The 27,118-nt window shown below is 41.9% G+C and overlaps 1 protein-coding gene and 4 non-coding genes across 6 annotated transcripts in view; 3 read left to right on the forward strand and 2 right to left on the reverse strand.

Moving 5' to 3' along the window:
- Positions 1–7,062: 7,062 nt before the first annotated feature.
- Positions 7,063–7,142, forward strand: TRNAL-UAG (transfer RNA leucine (anticodon UAG)). The gene has a single exon. It is a non-coding gene; the product is annotated as a tRNA-Leu (tRNA).
- Positions 7,143–7,691: 549 nt separating this feature from the next.
- On the reverse strand, positions 7,692–7,763 carry TRNAQ-CUG (transfer RNA glutamine (anticodon CUG)). The gene has a single exon. It is a non-coding gene; the product is annotated as a tRNA-Gln (tRNA).
- Positions 7,764–8,195: 432 nt separating this feature from the next.
- TRNAA-UGC (transfer RNA alanine (anticodon UGC)) lies at positions 8,196–8,267 on the forward strand. Its single transcript has one exon. It is a non-coding gene; the product is annotated as a tRNA-Ala (tRNA).
- A 6,080-nt stretch (positions 8,268–14,347) lies between these two features.
- Positions 14,348–14,430, reverse strand: TRNAL-UAA (transfer RNA leucine (anticodon UAA)). Its single transcript has one exon. It is a non-coding gene; the product is annotated as a tRNA-Leu (tRNA).
- A 2,284-nt stretch (positions 14,431–16,714) lies between these two features.
- Positions 16,715–27,118, forward strand: part of LOC116414098 (uncharacterized) — a 117,875-nt gene continuing 107,471 nt past the window's right edge. For both annotated transcript variants that reach the window (XM_086915084.1, XM_086915085.1), the window contains exons 1-2: positions 16,715–16,812; positions 16,895–17,061. In XM_086915084.1, the coding sequence (XP_086771210.1) occupies positions 16,757–16,812; positions 16,895–17,061 (223 nt within the window). In that variant the 5' untranslated portion in view covers positions 16,715–16,756. The remainder of the gene's footprint in view (positions 16,813–16,894; positions 17,062–27,118) is intronic.

Raw genomic sequence — 27,118 nt, forward strand, 5'->3', positions numbered from 1 at the left:
ACTTATAATTTTATACCTGAAAAGTGTATATACGCACGGTAATTTGATCTAGAAATTCTTATAATTCTCTGTTCGTACGAACGGAATACGAATATAGGGAATTAATCAATCGATACAACTATCGTACGTAGTTGGGCAAAAGAAGCATCATAATTACGATATATTATAAACCTTCGTGCGGGTAAAAGAAATAGTTACGCGTTATTTTTCGACGAGAGGTGCTTATAGAGCGGTTTTTCTATAATTTTACCTTGATTGCTAATAAATCAAAATAAAAAAGAAAAGACAAAGAGAGAGTATACGGTGGTTTATACGGTGAAATCTGATATTCGTGTAAAAAAGCATAGAAATAAATTGAAATAACAGGAAGCTGTGGAGTGCACACGTATAATCATCGATTCCCCTCAAGCTCGCTCGGCCGTTCGGTATCGGCAATCAGGAACTTCCTCTTCTTTTCCTTTTTTTCCCTTATTTTCCTTTTTCTTTTTTTTTTTTTCCTTCTTTTTATAAACGTTTTTTTTTTTTTTTCAGAAACCCCACAACTCCCGTCCATCGACCGGACAGAGATATTTTACGTTTCGCGAAGCCAGAAAATCGCAAAGATTTTATTAAGGTTTCCGTATTTAATTTTCCGAGAACGTACGACGATTCTATTAAAATGGACGAAACACAGGTGTGTTCGACATATTCGCGAGCCGAATAGAGTAGAAAAACACGAGCGCGTTGACAGAGAGGCATTTTCAGGGATTTCGAGGGAAAAATTGGGGAGGCAGCGTGCTTTAAACCAAATTTTAATTATTCGACGCCCCCGTCGTGTTTTCGAGCAAATAGCTCACGGGGCTCGCCCATGCGTGCAAATGAAAATTCTTTCCTCTTCCCGTTGGACGAGAAATACAGGGAGCAAATCGTTCGTAGCGTTTCTTTCATCGTACGGTGAAAAACAAAGGCGAAACACCGGCGAAAATATACATACATACATCGGATAGGTATACCGGGTTGGGAGGGGAACGCCGGTAGAATAAGCGCCGATCGAGCGTGGGTAACACGAGCCCCGAAGGGGTTGTTGCTCGTTCGTTTCGCATGCCTCTCTCTGCCTTTCCACCATCTTCATCTCGGAATCGAACGAAAGAGAAGAAGCGGAGACCGAAAGAGGGAAAGAAAGGAAGAGAAAGAAAGGGAGCACGCAACTGCAGAATCGTGTTGACTGCAGCGGAATAACACGGTTCCTCCTCCTCCTCTCGTTCCCTAATCCAGTTAGGGCAAAAACTGCATGCAACGGGTGCGGAAACCGCGGCCCGAAACGCGAGGAGAAGGCCCGGTTCTCGCTTCTGGCTAAACGCATTTATCGGCGATGCACCGAGGGAGAAAATCAGAGAGCCCTCTCAGTCGTCGCCATTGTCGCGCGTTGGAGGAAGGATGCGAGAGTAAGGGTTGCGTCGGAATGGAGGGGGTTGCGAGCCATTCCTCCGGCATTACGTCATACGTCGATTCCCCAGGGGGATTCCCACGGCGTCAACCGACGGCCGAGAAACTTCGTCGCAACGAAACGAAACGCCAGGTAATAACGCTCCTCCTCTCGTTTTGCACTTATCCACCGTTATTAGCGATATTAGAAGAACGTTTTTGCTCTCGCAGAGGAGACCGCGAGCAAGAGGAGATCTCTGTTTGCTTTTGGGGGCAAGGGAGGCAGAGTTCTTGGATATTTGTGGGAAGAGAGATACGCGTATACGTAAGATGATTCGTGGATCGTTCGTCGAAACGTGTTGCAATCGAATGGAATGGAAAAATTGAAAGAATTTCACGGGGGAATGTCGATGGTTGATATTGATTCGAAGAAAAATTGGTATTCGCGGTGTGCATGGTTCGCGATATGTCGCGTATTGATTCGCGTTGAACTCGAAAAATCGAGGGGAATCGAACGAATTGGCGATCGTCCGATAACAGCCATCCCCCGTAATTCTCAAATCGTTCCAATCGAATCGTTCTCGTGTAAAGAATTTTAAACGGAAGAAGGAGAGAGAAAGAGAGAGAGAGAGAAAAAAAAGAACGGAGGAAAGAAAGGGAAGAGAGCGAAATCGAAAAAGGGAAAGCAAATAATGGAAGCGAAGTGTCTCGGTTAGGGGTAATCGTGGTCGCGTGCTCGGGGGCTAAAAATGGGGCTGCCGGGACTGATTAATCATCGGCAATCTCGCGAAAGCGCGTCGAAAAGACCGCGGCCATTAAAGGTAAACGACGAAAACTTCGTCACCGGCCGGTGAATTCGAACCATGGTCGATCGGAGGGGGTGAACCCGTTGTTATTTGTTTCCACTCGGCTCTTCCCCCGCCAGAGGGGGAAACGAGAGAAATAGAAGGACGAACGCGGATAATTTAATTGAAATTCCCCTCCCACCACCTTCCACCAATGATAGCGTGGAAATTATGGAAAAATCGAGTCAAACGTGGGTCATACGTGAAAATGGAATTACACGCGTGAAGGAAACGAGGTTTGGCCCGATGACGCGTGCTAGGGGGTGAAGGGGTTGGGCTCGAATCGAACGAAAAGAGAGGGGCATTTTGTCGGGACAAAATTTTTTGGTTTTAAATTTCCGCGCAAATTGGCCTTGCAAAATTACTCTCGATTGCCGCTCCAAACCTCTCGATGCCGCGCATATGTGTGTGTATGTGCCGCGATCGAGCAGCCTGTGCGCGCAACTCGGTTGAAAAATATCTCCTATCTCCTAACGAGCGACCTACGAGTTTTCCATACGGCCGCGTACGTACAAATTGCTCGGTGCACAAATCGATCGATAATCCGGCCGGTAATCGACCAGTTTTTCCCGAACCGCGGCGCCCATACGGCTCGTACAAGCGAAAATATATATATATATATATATATATATATACAGCCTGGGTGAAATCAGCCTCGAAATACCGGCGATCGAGGGGACGACCACTTATAACGCAATTTGTTTTAATTAAAAAAAATCCATTCGTGTCTACACCGGTAAAATAAAATCCGCGTTATTATAAACGTTTCGAAAAATGTGCACGAAACAGAGAGAGAGAGAGAGAGAGAGAATTCGCTCTCCGCACATCAGATACATACGCGTCTGGACGCGTTAATTATGAATCGATGGAGGCTTGGATACGGTGGCGGACGAGACGATCGTGGCCTCATCTCGGTATGCCCGTTTCAATTAGCGGCCGGGCGGAGAAAGAGCGATATCTGGACGCCGAGACAAACAGAAACACCGGCGATGTAATTCGATTCGGAAGGTGCAAATATTTGACAAGGTTGTAACGTTGTGTTTCCAGAGGTTAGCCAGAGGCGCGGTGCCTCGTATCCGGGCCCGGTGCAATGAAGTGCATATAGACACTTCATCACCGCGCATCCGGAATCGCCGGAGGTGGTCGGTTACGCGAAAATATTCCCCCCCTCGTTGCGTTTCCAGCCCCGGCACAGCTCCTCCCCGAGAGTTTGCACCGATTCGAAACGGAACAGAGGCCCGGAGTTAGGAGAAAATATTGACTGATCGCGCGTAATGGCACGCATCCCGCCAACAATGGAATCCGTGCGCTCGTTACCTATAGCGATTCGAAGCACGCGCGCGCTCCACGCGCTCTGCATCCGTTAAATACGCGCATCTCGCGTTTATCGCTTATGAATCACGGATATAGCCGGGTAAGCGTGGACGGGCCGATGTTAAAGCGTGGACCCGCTCCTCATCAATTGTCATTAAACGACATGATTATTGCGCGTGTTGACGATTATTGGGGCGATAGGCGACCGTTACCACGCGAGGAGGATATCCACGCGAAGCCAACGATGATAGGAGCGATGATCGATGCTCGATACTCGTATTCATCGGGTATTTCGTTAATGGCCGCGGCACATTGTGCGAAAACACCGAAACCCCCATTCGACGTTAACGAGCCGTTTCGAGGAGAGCGCGTTTTATACAAGTCCTCTCGAAACCCGTGTTTTCGAGAGCGTAATTCGATCGGCCACAAGTCCGTCGATAAATCGTCGTAAATGGTGCCCGATCGTTTCATCGGCTAATTGATTATTTTAATTTTTCCCACGTGATTCTTGCCCCGCCGCTAATCATTTCGATTGTCCTGGGAGAAGGATCGTTTAACCGGGGCAAACGATCGTATCATCCGATTAATCGTTATAGGTGGATGACGGCGATGATTTTGCGTTACTGAAACGTGAACACCTGTACCCGGCTATCGAGTGTATTATCCGGCGCAAACCCGCCTTTCCCTTCCATGATTCGCCGAAAATAATAGATTTATCATCCCCAATTGGCTTCCACCGGTTTATTTCGACGGAGGAAACCGTACAACGCCCTCGCCTCCTATGATATTACACGCGACATGTATACGCGCCAAGGATTTTACTCCGCGATATGCAACACGCGGGACGTAATTCGGTCGATGCAAGTCATCCGGATCATCTACGTGGTATGGAGTACGGTACGAGTACGTATGGTACTAACGATCCATCATTTACCGCGACAGCCACGAGTATTAGGCTAAAGTGGCGGCGTGATTCTGCTAAACGCGATGCTAAACAGGTATATATATATATATATATCGCTCCTGTCGTAACTGCGAAACGAACGATACCGTTTCGATACGAGAAGCCATACGAGATCCATTCTGATAAATCATTCTTAAAAATTCATATATTCGTAAAAAGTCACGCTTCGCTTCCGGATAAATAGCATTTTCTTGTCTTCTTATCAACGTTTGCGTTTCAAGGAGTTGAAAGGAGACTCGAAGAACGATGAATTTAACGCGATTTTTCTATAAATCCGGTTGATCGACGAATGGTTAAAATCGAGAAACGAAGAAAAAAATATACCGATGTAACGTGAAAATATAAGGATGTATATAAAAGGAGGCGAAGTTGTAAAACATCGGCATAAAGAATACGAAAGAGCCAGATTTATCTTCTATTTTCCAACGTGGTCGTATCTGCGACCCGTAACGAGGGGATCCTCACTTGCAAACACCGATTTCGGCTTATCTCACCGGCTTATCAGCTACACGAATATTCACGCGAATTTATCGATCTGTCTGCAGTCGTTTCGGCATGGCCGCTGTTCTTTTTCTCTCTCTAAAGCGTCAGTTTTACGCTCGTCGTTCCCAAGGGACGTGATAAGAAGAAGAAGAAGAAGAAGAAGAAAGAAAAAGGAAACGATAGGAGAGAGAGAGAGAGAGAGAGAGAGAGAGAGAGAGAGAGAGAGAGAGAGAGAGAGAGAAAGAGGGAAATAAGTCTTACTCGGAGTCGCGTTATGAGCATGAATTTTTATATTGAGATGTTATCGCGTTGCTACCGAGAAGGGAAAATAAAAACGAAGAGATTCCGCGACCATAATGACGTACGTTCGCGATTTCTTCCTTTCTTTTTGTCTTTCCTTCCTTTCAACGTGCAAATATCTTCTCGAAGAAAGAAAATAATAATAATAAAGGATGCAAAAGCCACGCGAGAAGTAACGACCGTCGAAATCGGTCGTAAAAGTTTTCGTTCCCTATGAGTTACCGAGTACAGTAGATTCCAAGTACATTATAACGCGGTTGATACGTTACGCGCTATACGAATTCTCGTTATAGAAAATCGTGCTGTTACGGGAATTTTTTCCGTATAACGCGTAGAAAACAATCTAACGCTCAACTAAAGCAGATTTAATTCTTAAATCAGCTAATTCCTGTTTTCGTTATTTGACGCGTTGTACGAAGAACGTACGTTGTATGAGAACAATAGTCGCAATATCTTTTGTGCGTTTTAGAAATTCGCGTTGTAAAAACTCGAGAGTCTATTGTAGTTCTTTCAGCGTTTTAAAAATATCGAGCGATATTGATATCTTTACAATTTGATAAATTTTATTTAATAATAATAAATATTCGATGAAAAAAAATAAAGTATTAATCATGATAAACAAGAAGACTATATAGCGCAGAGCAGGGCTATTGTGAAGAATCCATAAGGGAAAGAGAAAGTTTGCACGTGTCCATAGAAAAAACCGCTGAATACAAGGTCATCGTGAGCAAGACCCTTTTGGAGAAAAAGTCAAGTCCGTCAAGATTATATGCGCATAAAAGAGCCTAAATGCGCAAAATAAAACGGACAAAAACTTTAGAATGTTTAAAATAACAAACATATTTACAAAGACATAGACAAAATTTCATAGACGACGTATTATCTTCGTTTTCTTTTCTTTATTATCTTTCGTTATTATCTTTGATTTTGTCCTTGCGACGACAAATTTCTAAGGACGCAATACAGCTGAACGTGCGATATCGCATGTGAGAAAAATATATGAAATATATTAACGTCATCTCGGTGCGGAAACGCAACCACTCGATTTGCCTGTCCGTTTACGAGAAAGATGATTCCTCGTTGGATTACGTAACCCGTTTGGCGAGAATAGACGTCACGCGTTCACCGTTATACACACTGGCGGCCGAAAGCGAGACCACCTCTTTATCATGATGATAACCTGCGACGATCATTCGCTGTCTGTGATGAAAGCGTTTAATCATTGCTCCGCGATAGCAACTTCCTGCCTTAATTGCCCGTCTGTTGACTTAATTAATTGTTTCTGCCGCGCGAGAAGTACATAATTTCTGACGTTATACAGACAGTTCGTATCGTGGGCCGACCTACCGCTGTATTTTGCAAATGATTTTTCATGAAAATTTTCATACGTACTGATTCTAGTTTAAGTTGAGATTCCAAGAAATTTTGTACATGATTCTTAATGAATTAATTGAGATAAATATTTTTCTTGAAACGTTTGAAAAGTATATAGATAACGTGCAAATAATTTATCGTTTATTTATAAAAATATATTTTGCATTTCTTATTATTAGTAATGATCCTTTCGTTTAGAAGGAATATTGAGAAAAATATGCGTAAAACGATCGAATTAAAGTTGCGAATACGATGGTACGCGTAATATAAATGTAATATAATGCAAAATGTTTGGTAAACGATAAATTAATATACGTTATATAATATATATAGTAACAAACACTTTTTCTATCGAGATAGAGAACGACAATTTCCGAAGGCAGCGTGGCCGAGCGGTCTAAGGCGCTGGTTTTAGGCACCAGTCCGTAAGGGCGTGGGTTCGAATCCCACCGCTGTCAACTTCTTTTTTTTCCTTTCTCTTTTAATTATTTATAACCAAGGAAACGCAACAAGCAACTTTAAATATCTGAATCTTTTGTAAATCTATTCAACGAACGATGAAAATACAGGCAATTATTAAAAATATTATTGTGGGATCTAAATAGATACCGACGATCGATAATCGATGACGTCTATTTCATAGAATAGATAAGCGATAATTGATTAAATTTTAAATTGCATTTAAAATTGTTTCGAAAAGTATATCAGTGTATCGGTGAATACAATGCACACAATGCAAATTATCGTAAATAAGATATACGATATCTGTATAACAATATGAACAATAACGAATACTTTTTGTTTAACAGCTCTTTTTATGAGTAATTGAGTGTTAAAAATTAACTTACGTATGTTGTGAAATATAGTTTATTGGTTAAAACAAAGTCAATGAAATAGGATAATGGTGTAAATCCTTGCATGATGAAAGGTATCGGTAAAATATTAAGGTTATGGTTCATGGTCATGATCATAGACAAAAATTATGTTTAAAAAAATTCAAAATTCAAAGGTCCCACCGAGATTTGAACTCGGATCGCTGGATTCAGAGTCCAGAGTGCTAGCCATTACACCATGAGACCCTCGAAATTATTTTATATCCTTACAGGTGAAATGTGACCTTGAAACTAAACATTATTACGAATAAAGAAGTATTAGTAGGTCAAGATCAAGAATCGATTTGATTTAAAATTATTCATAGTATAATTAAACGTAATCGATATACAAATCATTTTTTTTAAAAATTAAATTAATACAAACAATTAGATAATTCAATCCCTTAATAAGTATTAATTAAAAATATATCGATCTAAAACAAGAGATTCATGATTAAATCAATTTAACGAAATTTAAAAGCAATTTTCTCCAAAATCGATAGAAAAAGTTCTAATTTTTCAATTAAACTTCAATGTATGTGCACAGAATCGAATTTCGAATAAAATAAATAATGTTTGAAAAATCAATAAAAAATAATAATAAATTCCTCTTTCATTTGTACGAGAGTTCTTAACATCGGGGATGTAGCTCAGTGGTAGAGCGTTCGCTTTGCATGTGAAAGGCCCCGGGTTCGATCCCCGGCATCTCCAATTTTTTTTTTTTTTTTTTCTTTTTTTTCTTTCGATTCATTCCTTGCAAAGTAAATGTACCGTTCGTATAAGACGAGCGAATTAAAATTGGTGGGAGAATATTAATTTCGGCAGTCGCGAGTCGACGCTCGAACGGAAAGGTCGTGTTTGTGTTTCTCGCGTTTGTCGATTATATTCGTATATTTCATTCGTGCAAAATTTATATAATATAATGTCAATAATTTTCCACTTTTACTATTAATATTTATAATAACGTTAAATATTAAATGCATCACATTAATTAATATCCAATATTAATTAATAAAAATCATGAAAATATATCATATCGATATTACAATAAAATCGCGCACAAAATGATCAATTCGACGAATCTTCGTTTCGTCACAAGTTAACACCAGCGATCGTATATCCTCTTAGAAGAAATTAATAATAAGCGTAGTTGATCGGAGAAATTCATACGTTCCCCCGTCTCTTTCACGGTATTATCTCTCCCCGTACGCAATAGAGCACAATCGTGCTCGACCATAATCAAAGTGTACGAAGCTTCGCATCACTCTTCGAAATGTGCAGCAACTGCGCATTTATGGCACGTGATTGACTTTGCGATTGCGAACACGTGCAGTACGATTATCGACGCGGTCGGCGAGCATACGTCGTCAGGCGACTGACACACATCACGCAGACGCATGAAAATACGAATAATGATAATAAGGGAAAAAAAAAAAAAAAGAAGAAGAGGAAAACGAAAAATAAAGGAAAAGAATGACGAAGTGAATATACGTGTGTATATATACATATATATACGTAATTCGAGTCGATGGCCATGGCCGTATGTAAAGCGAGATAGGCGCATGGAGGAGATGATAAGATGCGAACGAAGCCGGGCGAAGGGGATTGAATGGTAATAGTCTCCGATTCGTCATATGCAAAAGTTTCGTATAAACGAGTGAAAAGCGGCGGTGGCGAAGAGAAGCGGGAGAAAGATGGTATCGTTCGAATTGCCGTGCTCATCGCGCTGCCGGATACTGCTCGTATATGTATGATAAACGCGAAGAGAAATAATCGCGCGAAATATATATCGTGACAGGCTCTTTTTTTCTCCCTCCCTCTCCTCCTTACTCTCTTACTTTTCTTTCTTTCTTTTTTTTTTTCTTCCTTTTTTTTGTTCCTTGCTCCCTCCCTCTCCCTCCCTTCCTCCCGCGGATATACACCAAGATCGCGCGAGAACCGGAGAGAATTAATCATCGGCGGTTGAAACGACGCAGTAAGGCAGAAACATAGCTCGGTTGTAACGTAATAGAGCCGAGCCGATGAGTTGTACGATGCAAGAAATATACACCGATGCGGGAATAAAGGCCTTGATTGATCGGAACGTAAACGTGACCGTTTAAATGTTGCGGCGGGAAAGAGGGAAAAGACACGGCCGATCGGGAAAAAAGATACACACAGCTGCACCGGAGCTGTGTCTCTTTTTTCTTCTTTCTTTTTCCTTTTTTCTTTTCCTTCCCTATTGTTCCAACGGGCCATTATCCACCATGCAAATTCATCGGCGTCCAACCGCTCTGCCTCCGCCGACCTCCGCGTTACGTAAAATCTATTTTGCACCGCCGGTGGACGGCCGGTGCATCTCGATGAAAGAAAAAGGAGCGCGAAGTCGTCGTAAAACGACCACGGTGGCGTTTTGTAACCCGTCTCTTGTGAAACCTTGTTGCGGACCTTGAACGGGAATCCAAGACGAGAGAGAGAGAGAGAGAGAGAGAGAGAGGAGGGGAGGGGAAGAAGGAGGAAAATTAGAGAAAACCGCGTATCGGATGGCGAACACGCGAGAAGAAATCTAAATAGAGGCGACTAAATCAGCGGGCAGATTTCAAAGCGTTATATTTCCCTCGAAAGGGAAAGGAAAGAAACGGGGATCCCCCCCTGTCATTGGACCGTTATAATATTCTGTCCACGGCAATCCCGTATCTATTTTATTCTTTCCCCGATTCGAGCTGCGTAACTACGTGAAAACAACATAAAGAAAGAAAGAAAGAAAGGAAGGTAGGAAGGAAGGAAGAGAGAAAGAAGAAAATCACGTCGCATAGAGATATCGAGTTTTTGACCCCGATAGGGTCAGCACTGGAGCGTGTCACCATTTTGTCACCCTCTCGAGAAAATTTTATTTACGAATATCCGACGAGTGTCCGAGCCTCGTGCATAAAACTCCGTCGTCCTCGTATCGGGGATCGCTTCTTTCCCGTGTTAGACGCGTTCCAAAACTTTCTCGCTGAATTTAAATGTCGAATTGAACGAGGATCTCGTCCCTCTCGAATTCTCTCCAACCATCTTTCCTCCGCCTCCGTGTCTCCGGTCGAACGAGACACGGAAGAAGAAACACCTCATCATCCTCGTCGTCTCATTCCCGTTGTTCCATGAATTCGTGGGAAACGAGAATTCGCGTCACGTAGATGTCTCCACTTGGCGTGATAAGTCTCCTCGAAGAAATTACCGCGTTAATTCGATGCTCTCGCCCCGCTATTTTCCTCCTCTGTTTCCTCCGCCGTTCGACGGAAGGCGAGGGTGCGAGCTGTTGGAGCCCCCGGTTGAATGGTGGCGAGGACGAGGCAAAAGGAGAGGAAAAGGATTTAAAACAAAAAGTCAGTCCAATGGCACGAAGCGCAACGGGAAGTGACGAGCGAGGTGGTTAGAGGTGACTGCAGAACAGAAATCCATCAGATGGAAGAGATCACGCCTGTCTCCATGCCCGGGACAATGACGCGTCCCGCAGACGCTTGTTTTTTATATTCTCTCCCTCTCTCTTCTTCTTTTTCTTTCTTCCTTTATTTTTTTTTCCCCCCGTTTCTATTTTTTTTTCCTTTCCTTTCCTTTCCTTCCTTCTATCCCCACGACTCCACAACCACCCCCCTCAAGCAAGCAACTCGATTCGCCTCGACGTTGTGCAACGAACGAACGAACGAACCAGCGAACGAACGAACGAACGAACGAACGAACGAACGGGCGTGGTAGGGGAGAGCTTTAAATATTTAGGCGGCTAATTTTCACGGAGGATTTTTAAGCCGACGAAGGAAAGTGAGAATTGAAAAGAAACGCGGTGACGCGGAGGAAGAGAGGACTGTGGACTGAAATGTCCTCCAGACTGAAATAATAATGAGAGGCGCCAGCGCCTTTAATCACGATATTAAACATTTACGATTGCCATCCCGTCCTCCTCTTTAAGACGGACTATTCTTTTCTTCTTTTTTTTAACGCGGCCCCGATCCGATCTTCCCTTCTACACAAAGAACAGACTCCACTCCACCCCCTCCAACCGACCCGACCACGCTCACGCCACCTCTTGTTTATGTTTACGTACCTTCTGATAACCTTACGCGGAGATCAACCCGCTTCACCGAGACCTCCTTCGAGATACACGCCCGTGCAACCATGCGGCCGACGCTCGAGATTATTGCCAGGGAGGCGGAGGGAGAGAAGAGAGAAAGAGAGAGAGAGAGAGCGAGGGGGTGGGTCTATCGCGGCGGCAACAGAGGGTCGAGGACGAAACGAGTATTCGTTCGTTCAAAGGAAAGGTGGCTGGGCTCGGTTGGATGTCCAAACAGAGATACAGTTCATTTTTCTTGACTGGTACACCGGTAAGCCAGGGAGATTATGTCCATCGAGGCTGGTATCGATGACAATGGCGGAATCGAGCAGCTCTCAACCTCTAGTCCTCGGTTTGTTTTGCTTTCCCGCCCGATTTGTCATCCATTGTCCGGCCGGGCAAACGCGAATCGTTATTTATGGTCCCCGCTTGATTAATTTTTCCCTCATCTTCTCCCGTATCGCGATATCTCGAAATTGTCCGCGTCAAGCGCAGCCTTTCGCGGCTGACGCTCGATTTACCACGATTTTACAATCGTTTCCATTGTCCAGTCCAGTCCAGAAATTCTGTCCGTGCGAAAGTAGAACGACACAACGCGCGAAAAATTTTTCACAAAAACATTCGGTATCGGGATATTCATCGAGCCATGATCGTTGCGGAATAAAATCCGCGCGGAGAGGATCAGGAAGGGACATCCCTTCGTTGGGGATCTCCGTCGGGGAAAGAGGCACGTTTTTAAGATTCGATTAAGATGACGATAATGCGGGGCGATAGCCTGGGAAGACAGAGATGAATTTAATATTCCGAATCCGGGTAACGCGATTTCACCGGACGTCAGGCTTGAAATGCGTAAGTATTATAAATACGATTTCCCATTTCGATTCATCGAGGGGATGGAGGATCGGTTCGCGGCTCACCCATTTCCCTCCAACCTGTTTTCCAATTTCTTTCTTTCTTTCTTTCTTTCTTTATTTCTCGCTTTCACGCCTCAACGTGTTGGAATCGAATTATCGTGATACCCGGTTGACACGAGCGGAAGAAAGAAGAAACGGAACGTAGAGCAATCGTAGAATCCCTGCTGATGCTTCTCTCGAGATATATCGATAAGAATATATAACCGCCGGGTTGGCTGATTAATTCAAATTGCATAATGCAAAGTGGTGGATCGATCGACGAGCGACGGATGGATTGCGAAGAGCAAGGAAGGAAGAGTCGAGCGAGGGGAGTGGAGGAAGGGGAAGAGGAGAAAAATAATGCGAAATATCCCGATTCGCGGACACCTATGCTCCGCTCTTCTACTCTCCCTCTCGCTCCCCCCCCCCCTTCTTTTTTCTTTTTTTTTTTCTTTTTTTTTTCTCCTCTTCCATACCAGACCCTTTATACGTCGACCACAGTATCGACAGGAACGGCACCCCTTAGCTAGAGGGGGACCTTCGAGGCTGTTCCATTGTGCAACGTTCGCGCAAGGGTTGCTTGAAATACGCGCGTCTGATTTTTCTCCATTCTTTTTCAACGCGTTCCCATCTTTCTCTCCCTCTCTCGTTCTCTCCCTCCCCTCCTCCATTCTTGGTGTCCCTGCGATCGTTCAAGTAACGAAGAAAGTCGACGAGATATTGGGCGCGGTAACGTGAGAATGACACAACAGATGCGGTGGAATGAAATTACACAAGTGTCCCCGGATTCATTGTGCCCCCGGCGGGCGTTGTGCTTTTTTTTTCCAGCGAAATTGTTGTGACAAGCATTTCAACCGGTCGACTCTTGCCGCCTCTCCTTTCTTCTCTCGATTCCGGTACACGGGAATCCTCCCCTTCCCCTCGAATAGGGCGGTCTCATGACACTTTTACGGTGTCAAGTCCTGGTCTTCTGGGAAAAGGGCCGGGCCACCGGTTTCGGTAATCCGATTTAATCGGCTCTCTTTCCTTCCCGGTACGACGATTCGAGCGAAACTGTTGGCAAAACTTGGAAATGATCGATAAAACGACTCCGACGAGATCATGAGCACGAGGAGGGAGGGGGAGCACGTTCGTAAGGTCTCCTCTTTTTCGTTGAATTACGAATTATGAACGAGTTGGTTATGCGATAATGGATGAGATATCTGATTCGTGAAGAAAACCGGTACGTGTACGTACGGTTTTGTTTATGTGAATGCGCGTACACGAAAACGTTGGTATTACGCGGCTCTTGGTAACGGGATTAACGGGGCTAGAGTTACTCGTTGCATAGTTCGCTGCCTTATCTCAGCCTCCCTAATTGTCTATGACTATTCATCAAGTCATTTATACTCGACTCAATTACCGCCGCCATCAGTTACGAGACTTCGAGTCACTTCGAATCCGGCTTCAACGAAAGCCCCGACCATTTATCTTTGCGCGAAGATATCCCGTAATTGCAAATCAGCCCCTAGACCGTCAATTAATGATTTGTTAACGAAACCATTTTTCTTGGAATTTAAACATTATTTTCTCGTTAAGAAATTACTTGAGATTTTTATATTTTCTTTTTTTTTTTTTCTTTTTCTTTTTTTTTTTATGCAGCTTGACGGGTGATTGGATACGTTAATTTATGAAATGCGTATATTTAGCTATTAAGCGTATTAATATTTTTTAATTAAATTGATAAATCAATTGAAATTTTTATATAATTAATTTTGATTAATGTTTTTATGTTACGCTTTAAAAAAATGTTAGGTTTAAAAAAAATAAAAAATAAAAAAAAAAATATTTGCTAAGTGTGGGGTTCGAACCCACGCTCCCAGAGGGAACCAGAACTTAAGTCTGGCGCCTTAGACCGCTCGGCCAACCTAGCACCGTTGAAAAGGCTTATATTATTTGAGTACATAGGGTATCAAATCATTTCTATATATTTATATAAAATGACTAATATTATAAATATAACGTATTATGCTAAATGCGTATGTATACGATATGAATTAAGATATGATAGAATTTAATTTTAACGAGTATATGATAAAAATAAAATAAAATATATTCTTTCAAATACAGATTGATTTAAGAATAAATATTGCGATATCAAAAAAAAAAAAAAATTGTTCGATGATTCATGTTTGTTTGTCGAATGAATAGTAGTTTTTTTAATTCATATGGTAATTTAATTACGCATCTATTAATTGATGCAAAATTACAATAGAATACTAATTCACCATGAAACGTTAACGAACTCTTCTTTGTTAGAAGTCGGAGAAAAATTATGGAAGTTGTAAAAGGCGAAGGGCAATTTGAATAATACAATCATTATTCACCCTCGTTGTTTTCAGCGTTGACTAATGATCGACTCAAGGAAATAGCGCGCACTCGTAAAACTCGATTGCGTTTAAGTACGAATCGTGTTCTTTCTATCGTATAAAAGCATGTTGCTCTTTTGTGCGTGTTTCGCTTAACGCGATTGAAATAATTATAATTCGAGGCACTTACCGAAAAGATGGATATACTTCATTCGTTCCAATGTGATCCGATAATCGTCTATCTTTCCGTAAGAAAGTCCAATAACCTGTTGACCAGTAGTCTCTTTAACACTTAACACAATATTCTGCGAATTTATATATCATTCACGATACTTGACTGATATAACAAATAGGGATTGTGTACACGATATGATTGTGCGTTGCACCGTCGATAAAGTGGGATGACACATACAGTGGCCTTGCAATAAAACCGAATCGTAGTATCTGGATTACATTCTTCGTTGTAAAAAACGGTAACTTCCCTAAAAGTAGTTCTAGTCGTTGTTAGTATTTATAGGGATAAGATTGATGTCGTGCTTGATGTCAGGATCGCGTGCCACCAATATCGTACCAGTCTGCACCTATCCCATCGTTAAAGTAAGTATTCCGCCATATCATTAACGTAATCACTCTCCGTCACTTTGAGAACTCGACAGAATACTCGATATTTTAAGTAGTCGAAACTTTTCATTTCACTTCCGACGTGATTATTTCCATTCACATTTATATTCGATGCATAACGTAACTTGTTTCGTTCATGATCTCACGCAAATGTAATATACGGTTGATTAATTTTTCAAATGTTCGAAAAACGTGAACTTTAATATCAGGATATCCAATACTATTGCACTATTAACGTTAAGACGTTAATCTTGAGACAAGAAACTGATTAATTAAGACACATATTCTTCGAAAACACATGTTTTAGAATGTAAACTCGACGTTCTGAACCATTGTTGAATGCAGCCTATCTGAATTTAGATTAACATATATCTTGACTTTTCTTCGAAAGACACGAATTGACACAGTTGAACGAGACAAAGATTTTTATTTTGAAATCATTTAAATATAAAAATATCACTGATTGAAATTTCGACGATTTTGAAAGAATTCGATTATATTATTTTGTTTTGTATAAAAGTTTAACGAGAGTATAAAAAAGTTATCTAGATACTTGTGAAACGAATCGATAAAATAGGTTAAAATTGATCGAATACCCTTTATATTGACAAGAAGAAAAAAAAGATCGCGTTTTTTATTAGAAGGCATTGACCGAGTTCACAATATTTTTCTTTGAAAGCAAAGAAGTTTACGTAAGCAACAGAAATGAACTTCGTGTCGAAGTCACTGCGCGAGATGTTTTTCTGCGAATGTGTAATTGACAGGTTAGGTTATCGAGAAATAATCATAGAATAAGAAATCTAGCTTTGGTAAGTGAACGAAGGGCTTTGTAGTCCTAAGATTGATCAAGAATTTTGTTCGTAAATACTGATTATAAGCAACAACGACACGCAATCGTTTTCGAGGTTATCATATGAAAGGAACAGCATCTCGTTATATTATTTTTAACCATTTTGATTTTTTACACTATCACACTTCATAAACACTTTTTATCCACGACCTACCTATAAAAATATATAATAAAATCTAGTCGTAATCGAAATATATTATACGAGTGAATTTTTTATATTCCCGCTTGACAGCGCTAACAGTAATACAGTGTGACCAACGCAACAATTGATTAAGAATCGATATTGTTGCAAGGTATATCGATGTGTATCGATTTGTATCGATTTTAAACCGTTGGTTGATTCCATTACTAGATTTTAAATTAGTATTGTCGAATGGCTTCCCAGTGTCGTGTGTGAGGTTGATTGTTGAGTTGAAAATATGGAAAAGATGGAATTTCCGCTTTCTAGAAAATGCAGACGGTGCACCATAATGATGTATGTATATAATCCTTTGACTTTGTGTACGGTACAGAGAAAAATTAGCTTTTTGAAATAATCCACGTGTGTTATTGGCTAGTAAGGGTCGTTTCATGTTCACCGCTCATTGTTTTCGTCGTACCACGAGGGACTGCTTTTATGCCAATACTTCAAAGTGCTATAACCTACGTGGGGTATCATACGATGCAAAAGTTACGTGGGTTAAAATCATGGACCATTATCGTCGTCTTCAGGTGTCTTTCCAAGGTAAGCTAATTGCAAATGCCGAATGGCGTCTTCGTATCTAATATTTTATAATGGCGTGCATGAACAAGCTTCTTTATTACGCATGTATATATATATACGAAAAATTTTATTTTTTTAAATATACTATATACATAATATATATATTACATTATATTATATTATAATATACATATTATATGCATAATTATATGTATAACATTATATTACACACACACACACACACACACACACACACACACACACACACACACACACACACACACATATATATATATATAATATGTATTTTATGTACGTTGTAATGAAATAGGTGATTAATTTATTAAAAAATAAGTATAAATAATTTCCTTTAAAAAATAAATTCTTCGTTAAAAACACATTTGAAACACATATAATATTCTTTAACAAAGTTGCGTTAAAATTTGTCGAGATTCTACGTTATTTTTTATTTGGCCTGTGTATCTCCGCTTCTCATTACAATGTACAATGCGTGAAACGGAACTTTGTGATGTACACGCGTACCGATCTGAGCATCAGTGGAGAGGAACACTGTCGATTGCATCCGCCGACAGGAGTACTAATCATGGAACTCGCTGTCTTTTAAGATTATTAAAATCGTCAAAGCTTCAAAGTCCTCAAAGGGTTAATTACCCTACGGGATATTTATGGCTGGGTTACTCTCTTCCCTCGCTCGCCAGGGAGCAGAGGCAAATAAAGAAGGAGCATGCGGACAGAGAAAAGGTAGACTGCGAACTGCCGTGGAAAGAGCCTTTCTCTTCGTATGTCATTGTCAGGGTCTGTAGATTGCTCAGACGGTAATTGATTTCCTGTGTCATGTCGAATAATTGAATGCCTAATATTATATACTTTTAAGCGAAGAAAAAAAAATAATATTTGATTTATATTTGACATTCTTCCAACGAATTCTTCAAGATATTTCTTGTAATTTGAATTTACGAGCAGTGGAGCAGTCTTTTATTTTTTTCAAATAAATCATTTCCGACTCTTTTTATTGAAAATCGTTTTCTAAACACTGTTGTAAATATACATAGATGTATTAAAACAGTCAAAAGTTTTATTAGATTAATAAGAATGTTATGTTACTATTTTAACTTTAGTAAATGAGATAGTGCAATATAACGGATGTAATAATACACAATTTCTATATTTCTATTACATTATACATTCTATATTACATTTCATTAAAATATATTTAAGAAAAAACTGAATTCTTCACAAAGAAAATGCAATCGTTAGCTTTTAATGCATATAACGATTACACTTCGCGATTCAAAACTTTATTACAATAAAAGAAATAAAAGAAAGAGTAGCGATATTGGTCCGATGAAACCAGTAAATGGTTCAGGGTACAAAAAAGCGCGACACGTAGGAAGAGATGCGAAAAGTAATGTTGGAACGTTGATATCTGCAACGTTTATATCCTGTTACGAACGTACTTAGACAAAGTACTTACTCGCAATCGCTTTAAGAGCACGGGCATGCCAACTATGAAAGGTGTTAAGAGGAACCGTGAACGGGCTAGCAGCGATAATGCGCTCGTATAAACGTCTGTGTACTTCACATGGATTAATGTTCGAAGAAAAAGGTTTGCTCGCTGATGGACGCCATCGTCACATTTTAAAAGACCATTGCCATACTGTTACATGAACCGTGATATGATTCGTTTGCATTAAGTATTCATACATGTATATATCCGTAAATCGTGAAAAAATAACGGAATACTAAATGCACGAGATTTGAATTACCAGCGAATGGTTTTAGTTGTCTGGAAAGAATCGTTCTTGGAATGTCTTGACAAGTTTGTATCGTTTCTCGAAAATATCTTTTAAGAAATGAACTGGAATAACATGGTTGCTTTTAGTCGATCATATATTCATATACGGTTTTCTCATGACGTTGTTATTCTTGTTAATCTCATTAATCGGGCGCGAAATTTGCGTTTAATAGAAAATATAATATATTTTTTTATTTTATTATCTATAGAGATTTCTATTCTTTTATCTTTTCCAGATTTTTTTCAAATTTTCTATTTTTCTATTTCTTTCTCTATACTTTTTTGCATTTCTATTTGCATTATATTTTGGTATTTTTATTATGCGAATATATTTGTTGAGACACGTGAATGAATTTTTTTCTTACGCATACGATTATTTTGTAATACTAAAGTAATATGCAAAATGACACATTTTATTAAAAATCGTTATACGATTGATTCTTTTTGTTTTTTTCGCTTTTTGAGCATCCACATTAATTTACGCGTTCCTCGGTTAATCGATTCTTCGTTTAATTTCATAGCAGAACAAGTTATACGACTTCGAGCGATGACATTAACAAGACGACGAATTGTCTCCTGTTCCGTAGACGCGTTTCGGTATGTTTAACGCGCCACTAACTTTGGAATGACAAGAATTATATGGATGGCGTTCGTCTGTATAGAATCTTTCACTTTTCAAATTTAATTCTCGGTTAAAAAGGGAAGAACAAGAATAGAAATATATATATATATATATATTTGAAACGAATCCGAATTTAAAAATACGAGAATGTAAAATACTATACAAATGTAAAACGAATGTTTTACGAATGTATAAACAAACCGAACTCGAATGCAAAAATACTGGATAAACGTAAAATCGATTTTCGGATCAACGAGCAAATTGAATATTTAAATTAAAAAAACAAAAAAAAAAAAAATATCTCGAACATCGGTTTTCAAATCGATGTTCAAACATTTAACAGCATTAGACGCGTTTAATCGAAACTATTACCGGCTATCGAAGAATCTCGTGATACGTTTATATTTATTACCTAAACGAAAACCATTTCTCTCGCAATTTGCAGCAACCTGCAAGCGCGTATTCAAACATGCCATTTCCAAGAAAGGTTTCCCTTATCGCAAGATATGCCGAGTTCGACATAACGTTCGGAACCCTCGTTCGTCGTACTAAACGTTCCTAAATGAATCGTTAATCGTTTAACGGCGTGGCATTACGACTCTCTTATAAACCGGAAATTCGTCGGTCGAATGTCCAACTGTCCAAATCGTTCGAACCTCTTCCGGTCAATAAAGCCAGACGCTGTTTTATCGCTAAAAGAGACCTAGCTCCCGACCTATCGTTAAAGCGTACGTTAAAACGCACTGTTTTTTCATTTCGTTAAATCGTCCCTGCCCCTTTCCTCCTCTTCGCTCTTTCTCCCTCCTCTACATAACCGTCCTCCGCTCCCGCGGAACGAGACTCGGTAGGATCGTCGAAAGGTAGTAAACGGTCGGCTCATCCAATACGGAATGTCGACTACTAACGAAATAGTCCGGATTCCTGGCTTTATTAAGGCTTCGGTTTATGCGGGACGTTTTGAACGTTGACCCACGTGCGCCATCGGAAACAAAGCCGACCCGGAGGAAGAGAGAGAGAGAGAGAGAGGACGATTTGGATTTTGATGAGAGGCATAAAAGTGCGCGATGATAAAAACGATTACGCTCGAGGCAAACGCTCTTCCTCGTTTAATCGTCGCAGTTAAACGTTACTCGTTGCGTTGGATTTGGTTTTCACGGGTGAAATTTATCGCGACAACGACGCTGATGTTACTTCCTTTTTGTTAGTTTTTTTTTTTTTCTCTTTCTTTCTTTCTTTCTTTTCTCTCGCGTGAAAAAGGAAAGAACGGGGGATAAAATTAGAAAATTACGTTGAGAGCGCGAAGCGTGACGATTCGATTCGTAATATTGGACGAGGGGTAAACAGGAAGGTTTGATGTCATTTATGGGATACGGAAGTGCCGCAGATTTATGATATTCTATTATATGTTATAGGTGGACGATACGAAAATAGCGCGCGACAGGTTTATGGTTTTATTAGCGGTTTTATGCGTCCGAAGAAAATTCTAATTCGCTTTTTGCGCCTTGGGAACCCTCCGGCTTTTTTGCGCCCTGGATTGTCCCGCGAGCGACGATTCAACCCGCCCCAAATAATCGTAAAATTTGATAATTAAATTTAATCGCGTCTCCTTAATGGCCCTACGCTGCGCTGCTATTGTGTCCGAGCGTTTACTGCGATTACACGAACCTTTAAAACATATGCTTTACGCACACCTAGCCTTGGATACGCCGTTACGAGCTTGACACGTCATTAAGTTCATTAATGCTTACAATGCAAGTCGTTTCGACTCTCCTTAACCGAAACGGTTTCCTAAACCGTTAACAATTCTCATAACCGTTCCTTTCTTTTTCACTCGCTTCGATACCGTTTAAATTAACCTCGCTTGAAATAGAAATCATCTAGTCGCGCAGTCGTCCAACGCGCGTCGTTATTAATGTATCGTATTATACGTTGGTATTCCATTAAACGGACTCGGTTGATAGCATATTTTCCATCGTGTTGGCCGCGGATGAAAAAGGCGATCAAGGCGTAGAGTCGTCGCGGCAGGTTTCGAGTGTTAACCGAGTGTCTCGCTGATTGGCGGGAAAAATGCGATTGAAATTGCGTGTGCTCGTCCCCCTGTTTCAACCGTTAAGCTGTTCCTCGTATTAGCGGGGAAACGAAAGCAGCGTGAAAGGGTTATGCGTCGTTGTCAGTTTTCTCGGCAGGATGGAGAAGAATGAAGGGAAAGGGAGAGAGGGGTGAAAAAGAGACGAAACGAAAGAAACGACGTCTGGAGCGTAATTTGTACGCTGTCATAGTCAGTCGGGGCTCGTTGTATTAGCAACACGACAGAAAAGTTATCGCGGTGCTTAAAAGCACCAACACCCGGGTAGCATTATAAGCGTCGCGATACTACTCGAGCAATCTTGTCTCTAGCCGAACGCCAGAGTGCACGCAATTTCCACGGAAGATATTGGATAACCCTCGAGTGCATGGTCGAGCGTTAAACGAGGAGGAGGAGGAGGGTTAACCACGTGGAATATATCTTTATCGTGGGTGAAAACGTGCGTATCACAATGATGATAGTTCATTTTGCGTGGTGGAGGAGCGCTCGATCGCCAATTAAAACGTCGTACCGGCACAATAATGTAGCACAATGAACCCCCGCAATTCCGTGCTCCATCGAGGCGAGTTTTTTGATGGCGAGCGATCCTTCTGTGCGCCTCCTCGTGTATAACAAAACGGGCCGACGGCGGTGTGTGCGCGCGCACACACCGATACGGAAAACGCGGCGTGTACCACCCCGCCGATCGCGTGGTTGTAAGAGTCGGTACAATGGAGCAGAAAACAAGAGACGGTCGGGGACATCAAAGTGGCGGATGTTATGGAGTGAGAACGCTGGATCCGGCGTAGTCTGATAATCATCTGTACCAAATACTTTGTAATCGTTAATTACGGCGCAGCATCGACCACGCTTTGGGCAAAAGATCAGTCATGAGGGGGAGGTGGGCGGTGAAAGAACCAAGGGTTTTACAAGTCTTTTATATTGTAAAGAACGGGCACGCCAGATATATATATGTATATTTCAAGTCCTCTGTAGGCCTCGGATCCTTTTGAGCCTGCCTGCCAACCCCTTATTCAGCACTTCGCCTTCTTTAACCGACGGGTATTACCGATTATTTCTCGCGAGTCTACTTTCCCTCTGAATTCACGTTTTCCATTCCGCGGCTGGCTGGTATAATAAGGTGCGCTTTGTGGGCTCGAGAGGAAAGACGATAGGGAAGTTAAATATGTTCACTTTTGTAACGAGAGGAATAATTTTTTTGCCAAATATCGATCGCAATTACGATTTAATTTAGTACAATTTTAAAGAAATCGATGGTGCACGACGAGTTGTAGCGAAAGAATTCATTCGTCGTACTTTGGAATGGGATAAATGGAAACGAAAGAAAGCGGACTATTACGGTTTCTAACTGTACCGAACGCGTAAATCTTCATTCGAGCGAAAGATGGCGGTGATTCGAAAGGAAACGGTCGAATTTATCGTCGATGTTTAAACCGTTTGGGCTGTCAAGCCGGGGCAGTGCACGGTACGTCAAGCTGTGAGCCAGGATCAAATGAGGCGTCGGAAGATTTCGCGAAAATTTCTCTTCTCTTCGAACCCTAGCCATAGTAGGAAACTGTTCCTTTTTTTTTTTTTTTTTTTCTTTTTCCCCTCCCTGCCGAAGGGGCGTAACGCTCGGGTAAATGAAGCGCACTGGAAAAGGAATCGCCCGAGGAGAGAAAGGCTCTGCTAAATATTCGAATGCTCGAGTGCATTCAAAATGGTGCTCAGAATGCTCGGGTACGCGGCTATCATTCTCGGCTATATATTTTAAACTTTTATATCCGTGCATTGTCTTTTATCGCTATATTTTTTTACTCGTTCTTTCTCCTACATACACGTATCATTTTTTTTTACGAATATTTACGAGTAATCTACGATGTCTCTGCGATCGATTAAATATTACGCGTTTTCAACTTTTTTCAACCACGATCGACATTATAATTTTCGAGATAAAGGTAAAATTGAAAATTTATTTCTCGAATATACGGGCTCGTGACTCACACGAGTATCGAATGTTATTATACAAAGCTTCTCCTTATTGAAACTTCGATACCTTAGGAAAAAATCAAAACAAAAATAAGACGAGTCGACGCAATTCTCGAAAACAGACTCCGCTTCTCGATGCCTTCTCCTTCAGTTTCCTCGTTGACGCTTACGGCGTGCGGTCTCTCGTGCGCGAAAATGGCGCGTAGCTTCCTTAATTTTCGCGTTAATTTCTGCGCGTCGTTTTCCTTCTTCTTCGCTCTTTGTTTCGTATCGTCGATTAACCGCGAGCAGGCTCGTGCCGTGGCTCGACCGCACCAGGAAACGAAGACGAGTTACAGTTTCATTACAGTCTCGAGATTACAGTGCGCGTACGAACCCTTTCGCTAATAAGAGCAACGTGAAACGGCTGGCGAGGGAAGAGAAGGCAGAGGAGAATTATAAAATCCGAGCAAACAACCACAAAAACCGCAGCGTTGCGCCGCTCTAGGTTCAAGTAGCAAGTTCAGTGGCCTTGATAGCCGTTTGTTGCCTCAAACGCGCCTCCCCGCAACTGTAAGTACTCGTTTCGAACCCGTTCGTACAAATCACAGGTACGCAGGGATTAAAAGCTAGTCCGTTAATCGTTAACGCAGGGAAATACATTTCACTCTTATAACATAATACTCGCGCCCAGTTTTTATTACCCCGATAAATTGTACAGTTTATTATTTCGAACAACATTTTATCGCCAATTTGAAACGTGCTTCGTTTAATTATGCGGGCTCGATGGAAGAAGTTCGATTCGATGAAAGGGGAGGGGAAGAAAAATCGTGATCGTAAATAAGGATCGAGAATTCTTTGCGATTCTCACGAGGTGTGAATCCACGCACGCGTGGATACAGGTGTTCGTTAACTCGTTCGAAATGGAAAGTTATAATACCTGCATCCGATAATAATAATATCGATTCCGTTTTTTTCCAGCCTCCCGTTGGATACGATCGCGACCCCGTGGTCCCGCACGAGTGACGCGCTCTAAAACGTGTATATCTCTCTCTTTCTCTCGAGAGAAAAAACGTAGAAGAGAAGAAAAAGAAGATGCCGTGGTGATTATATTCGTGTCTCGTAACGGAGAACGCCCCTGGAGGCTGTAGGTCGCCGGATGATTTATCGCTCTCCGAATTCCCTTTGTTCGGATTACTCGTTTCTCTCCATCTTCTCTCGACTTCGCTGTCGCTCCGCCCACACCCGTCGTTTTCTTTTCGATAATTTCCGCGATACATCCATTCGATTTCCCGCGTGATTAAACGCGCACGCTCGTTCCAGGCAGGCTATGGATGTCCAGACGTCAGGTGGGTCGGTCGAGAACGCGCGCAGGATGCATGCACATCCGCATGCAATCAGCTATGCAGCGACGTACTCGGCGCCCGCCTGTGAATTAGGGCCAGTCCTTGCTCTGGATTATTACGCCATAACGGCACGACCACCTGGATGCAATTGCATCGAACCTGTCGTCCTATTTATCGCTGCCGTCGTCCCCTTATCGTATCGAGATCGTCCGTTTAACCGATTTATCACTGTTGCCCGCCGTCGTTTATACTATTTTTTCGATAATAGCCTCGCGGATTTTTCAACGCCCGCCCTGAAGCGGTCGCTTATTACGATAATGACCACACATCGTTCGAAACATCGTGACAACCGTGACACCGTAATCGTCTAGGAAGTTCTCGATTTTCACGCTCTATCCTTGAAAACTCGTCCAGCAGAGAGAAGTGGTCGCGCTCCTCTTCCGAGAGCGCGTTAACCTTTCGCGCGCGAATCCTTTTTCCATCTCGTCTTCCACACATTCGTGCGTGTCGGGTCACGAGAAGTTATTAAGAAGTACTTCTCCGTTGAAACAATACGCGTTCGACCCACTACGTGGATCGTAAAATATGAGAAATGTATCGGATCGATCGAGGTAGAGGAAGAAGGGGGAGGGGGGGGGGGAGGCGAAGAGCATAAACGTATTTACTCTGGCTGGGCATAATATCGCGAGCTTTTATTATAACCGATAAAAGTTACAGCTGACACTTCTCTCTCTATCCCCGCGGCTTCTTTTTTCGCGTCTGGAGACGTACGAAGATGAAAGGAAGGAAGGAAGGAAGAAGGCGATTTACGAGCGGCGAGAGACACGATAACGAGTCGTGATCGAAACAATCGCGGTATATTTTTCGATCTGCAATCAATACTCGTGACCTGCACCACCTTCGAACCCCCGTCCATCTTAATTGAATCGAGTCAAAAGCGAGTCGAATCGAGACTCGTGTTATCTATCTGGTTCCTTTTTCGAGTTTAACGACTCGAAGACGAGGCTTTGATAGAGCTCACGCAGAGTGGACTAACGTTCCTTCACAGATTTTTATCGCGCGATAAAAGCGAACGCGACGGGTGTCTTGGCACAATTAATAACGAAGGATGTATTCCAGTGCCACGATACCTCGAAATCCGTGTTACGATCGTTTCCTACGATTCGTAGTCGAACTCTAAATACCGACGATAATAAAGATTTTATGAAAGCTCGTCTATCCTCAGCGGGAGGGTCTGCCGGCAATTAGAAATATTCGCTTCGGGGATGGTTAATATCTTGGCTCGAGCTGGACGAGGAGAAATTTTATCGTCGCGGAAGAAAAACGCGGAGAGAGACGTATCGAAACTCAAGCTTGCCATCGAAACGCGGCTGCGCTTAAAATTACGACTTTATCCGAACGAATCTCGAAATCGCCATTCCGATTCTTACAATGTTCGTCGAAACGATCTCGTCCGCTCGAGGAATCGGTGGCCGGCAGACACGCGACAACGGAGCCGATAAGACGATGCTTCGTTCGAGTCGTGACGCGGTTTTACGACCCTTTTACCCGCGCCGTTTCGTTAATCGAACGAAATAAAATAACGAAAACCAGTCACGTGGCCACCTTCTGTTTATAATTACACCGGTGGCGCTTCATATCTCGCGATGAAATTGCGACCGACTCGGTTTCCAACATCGCTCGCCAAATATATATCCAGTGCTCTCGTCCTCCTTCCGTCTTTTATCGGTGCTAGACCTCGTTTTACAGTGCATGTAATAACGATAATACAGCTGGGTGATATGCCAGGGATATGGTCGATAAAACGGTTCGGCAGCGAAGAAACGTGATTTTGCGATAAATGATTGATATCGTGAATGGTTTCGATGCGGGTGAGGCATGATAATCAGAATCGAGATCGAGAAACGGGATAGAATTGGATTGCGCGGAAGAAATCAATTGATCTACGAGTGTGCCGAGGATCGAGCCGGTTTCGCGAAGCGAAGGAAAAGCAGTTAGCCGTTTCGTGGAAACGTGCAGCTGCGATCACGGATATTTCCTACGCGCTATGCAACGATTTTCTTTCGTTCGAGAAGCAATTAAACCGACCTTGGTAGGAAACGGGCGTTGAAGGGTTGATAAAGGCTGCTGAACGGGTAGCTGGGAAATGCTTTATACGCTTCTATACCCTGGAGAATATCCCAGAAGAAGATAGCGTTTGATATACGATTGCGCGCCGGTATAAATTAACTTCTGGTGACATTTAGATTAATCGTTGGAAT

Source organism: Apis florea, unplaced genomic scaffold (assembly GCF_048593485.1).
Source record: "Apis florea isolate Af1SG1 unplaced genomic scaffold, ASM4859348v1 contig_3772_pilon, whole genome shotgun sequence".
Lineage (NCBI taxonomy): Eukaryota > Metazoa > Arthropoda > Insecta > Hymenoptera > Apidae > Apis > Apis florea.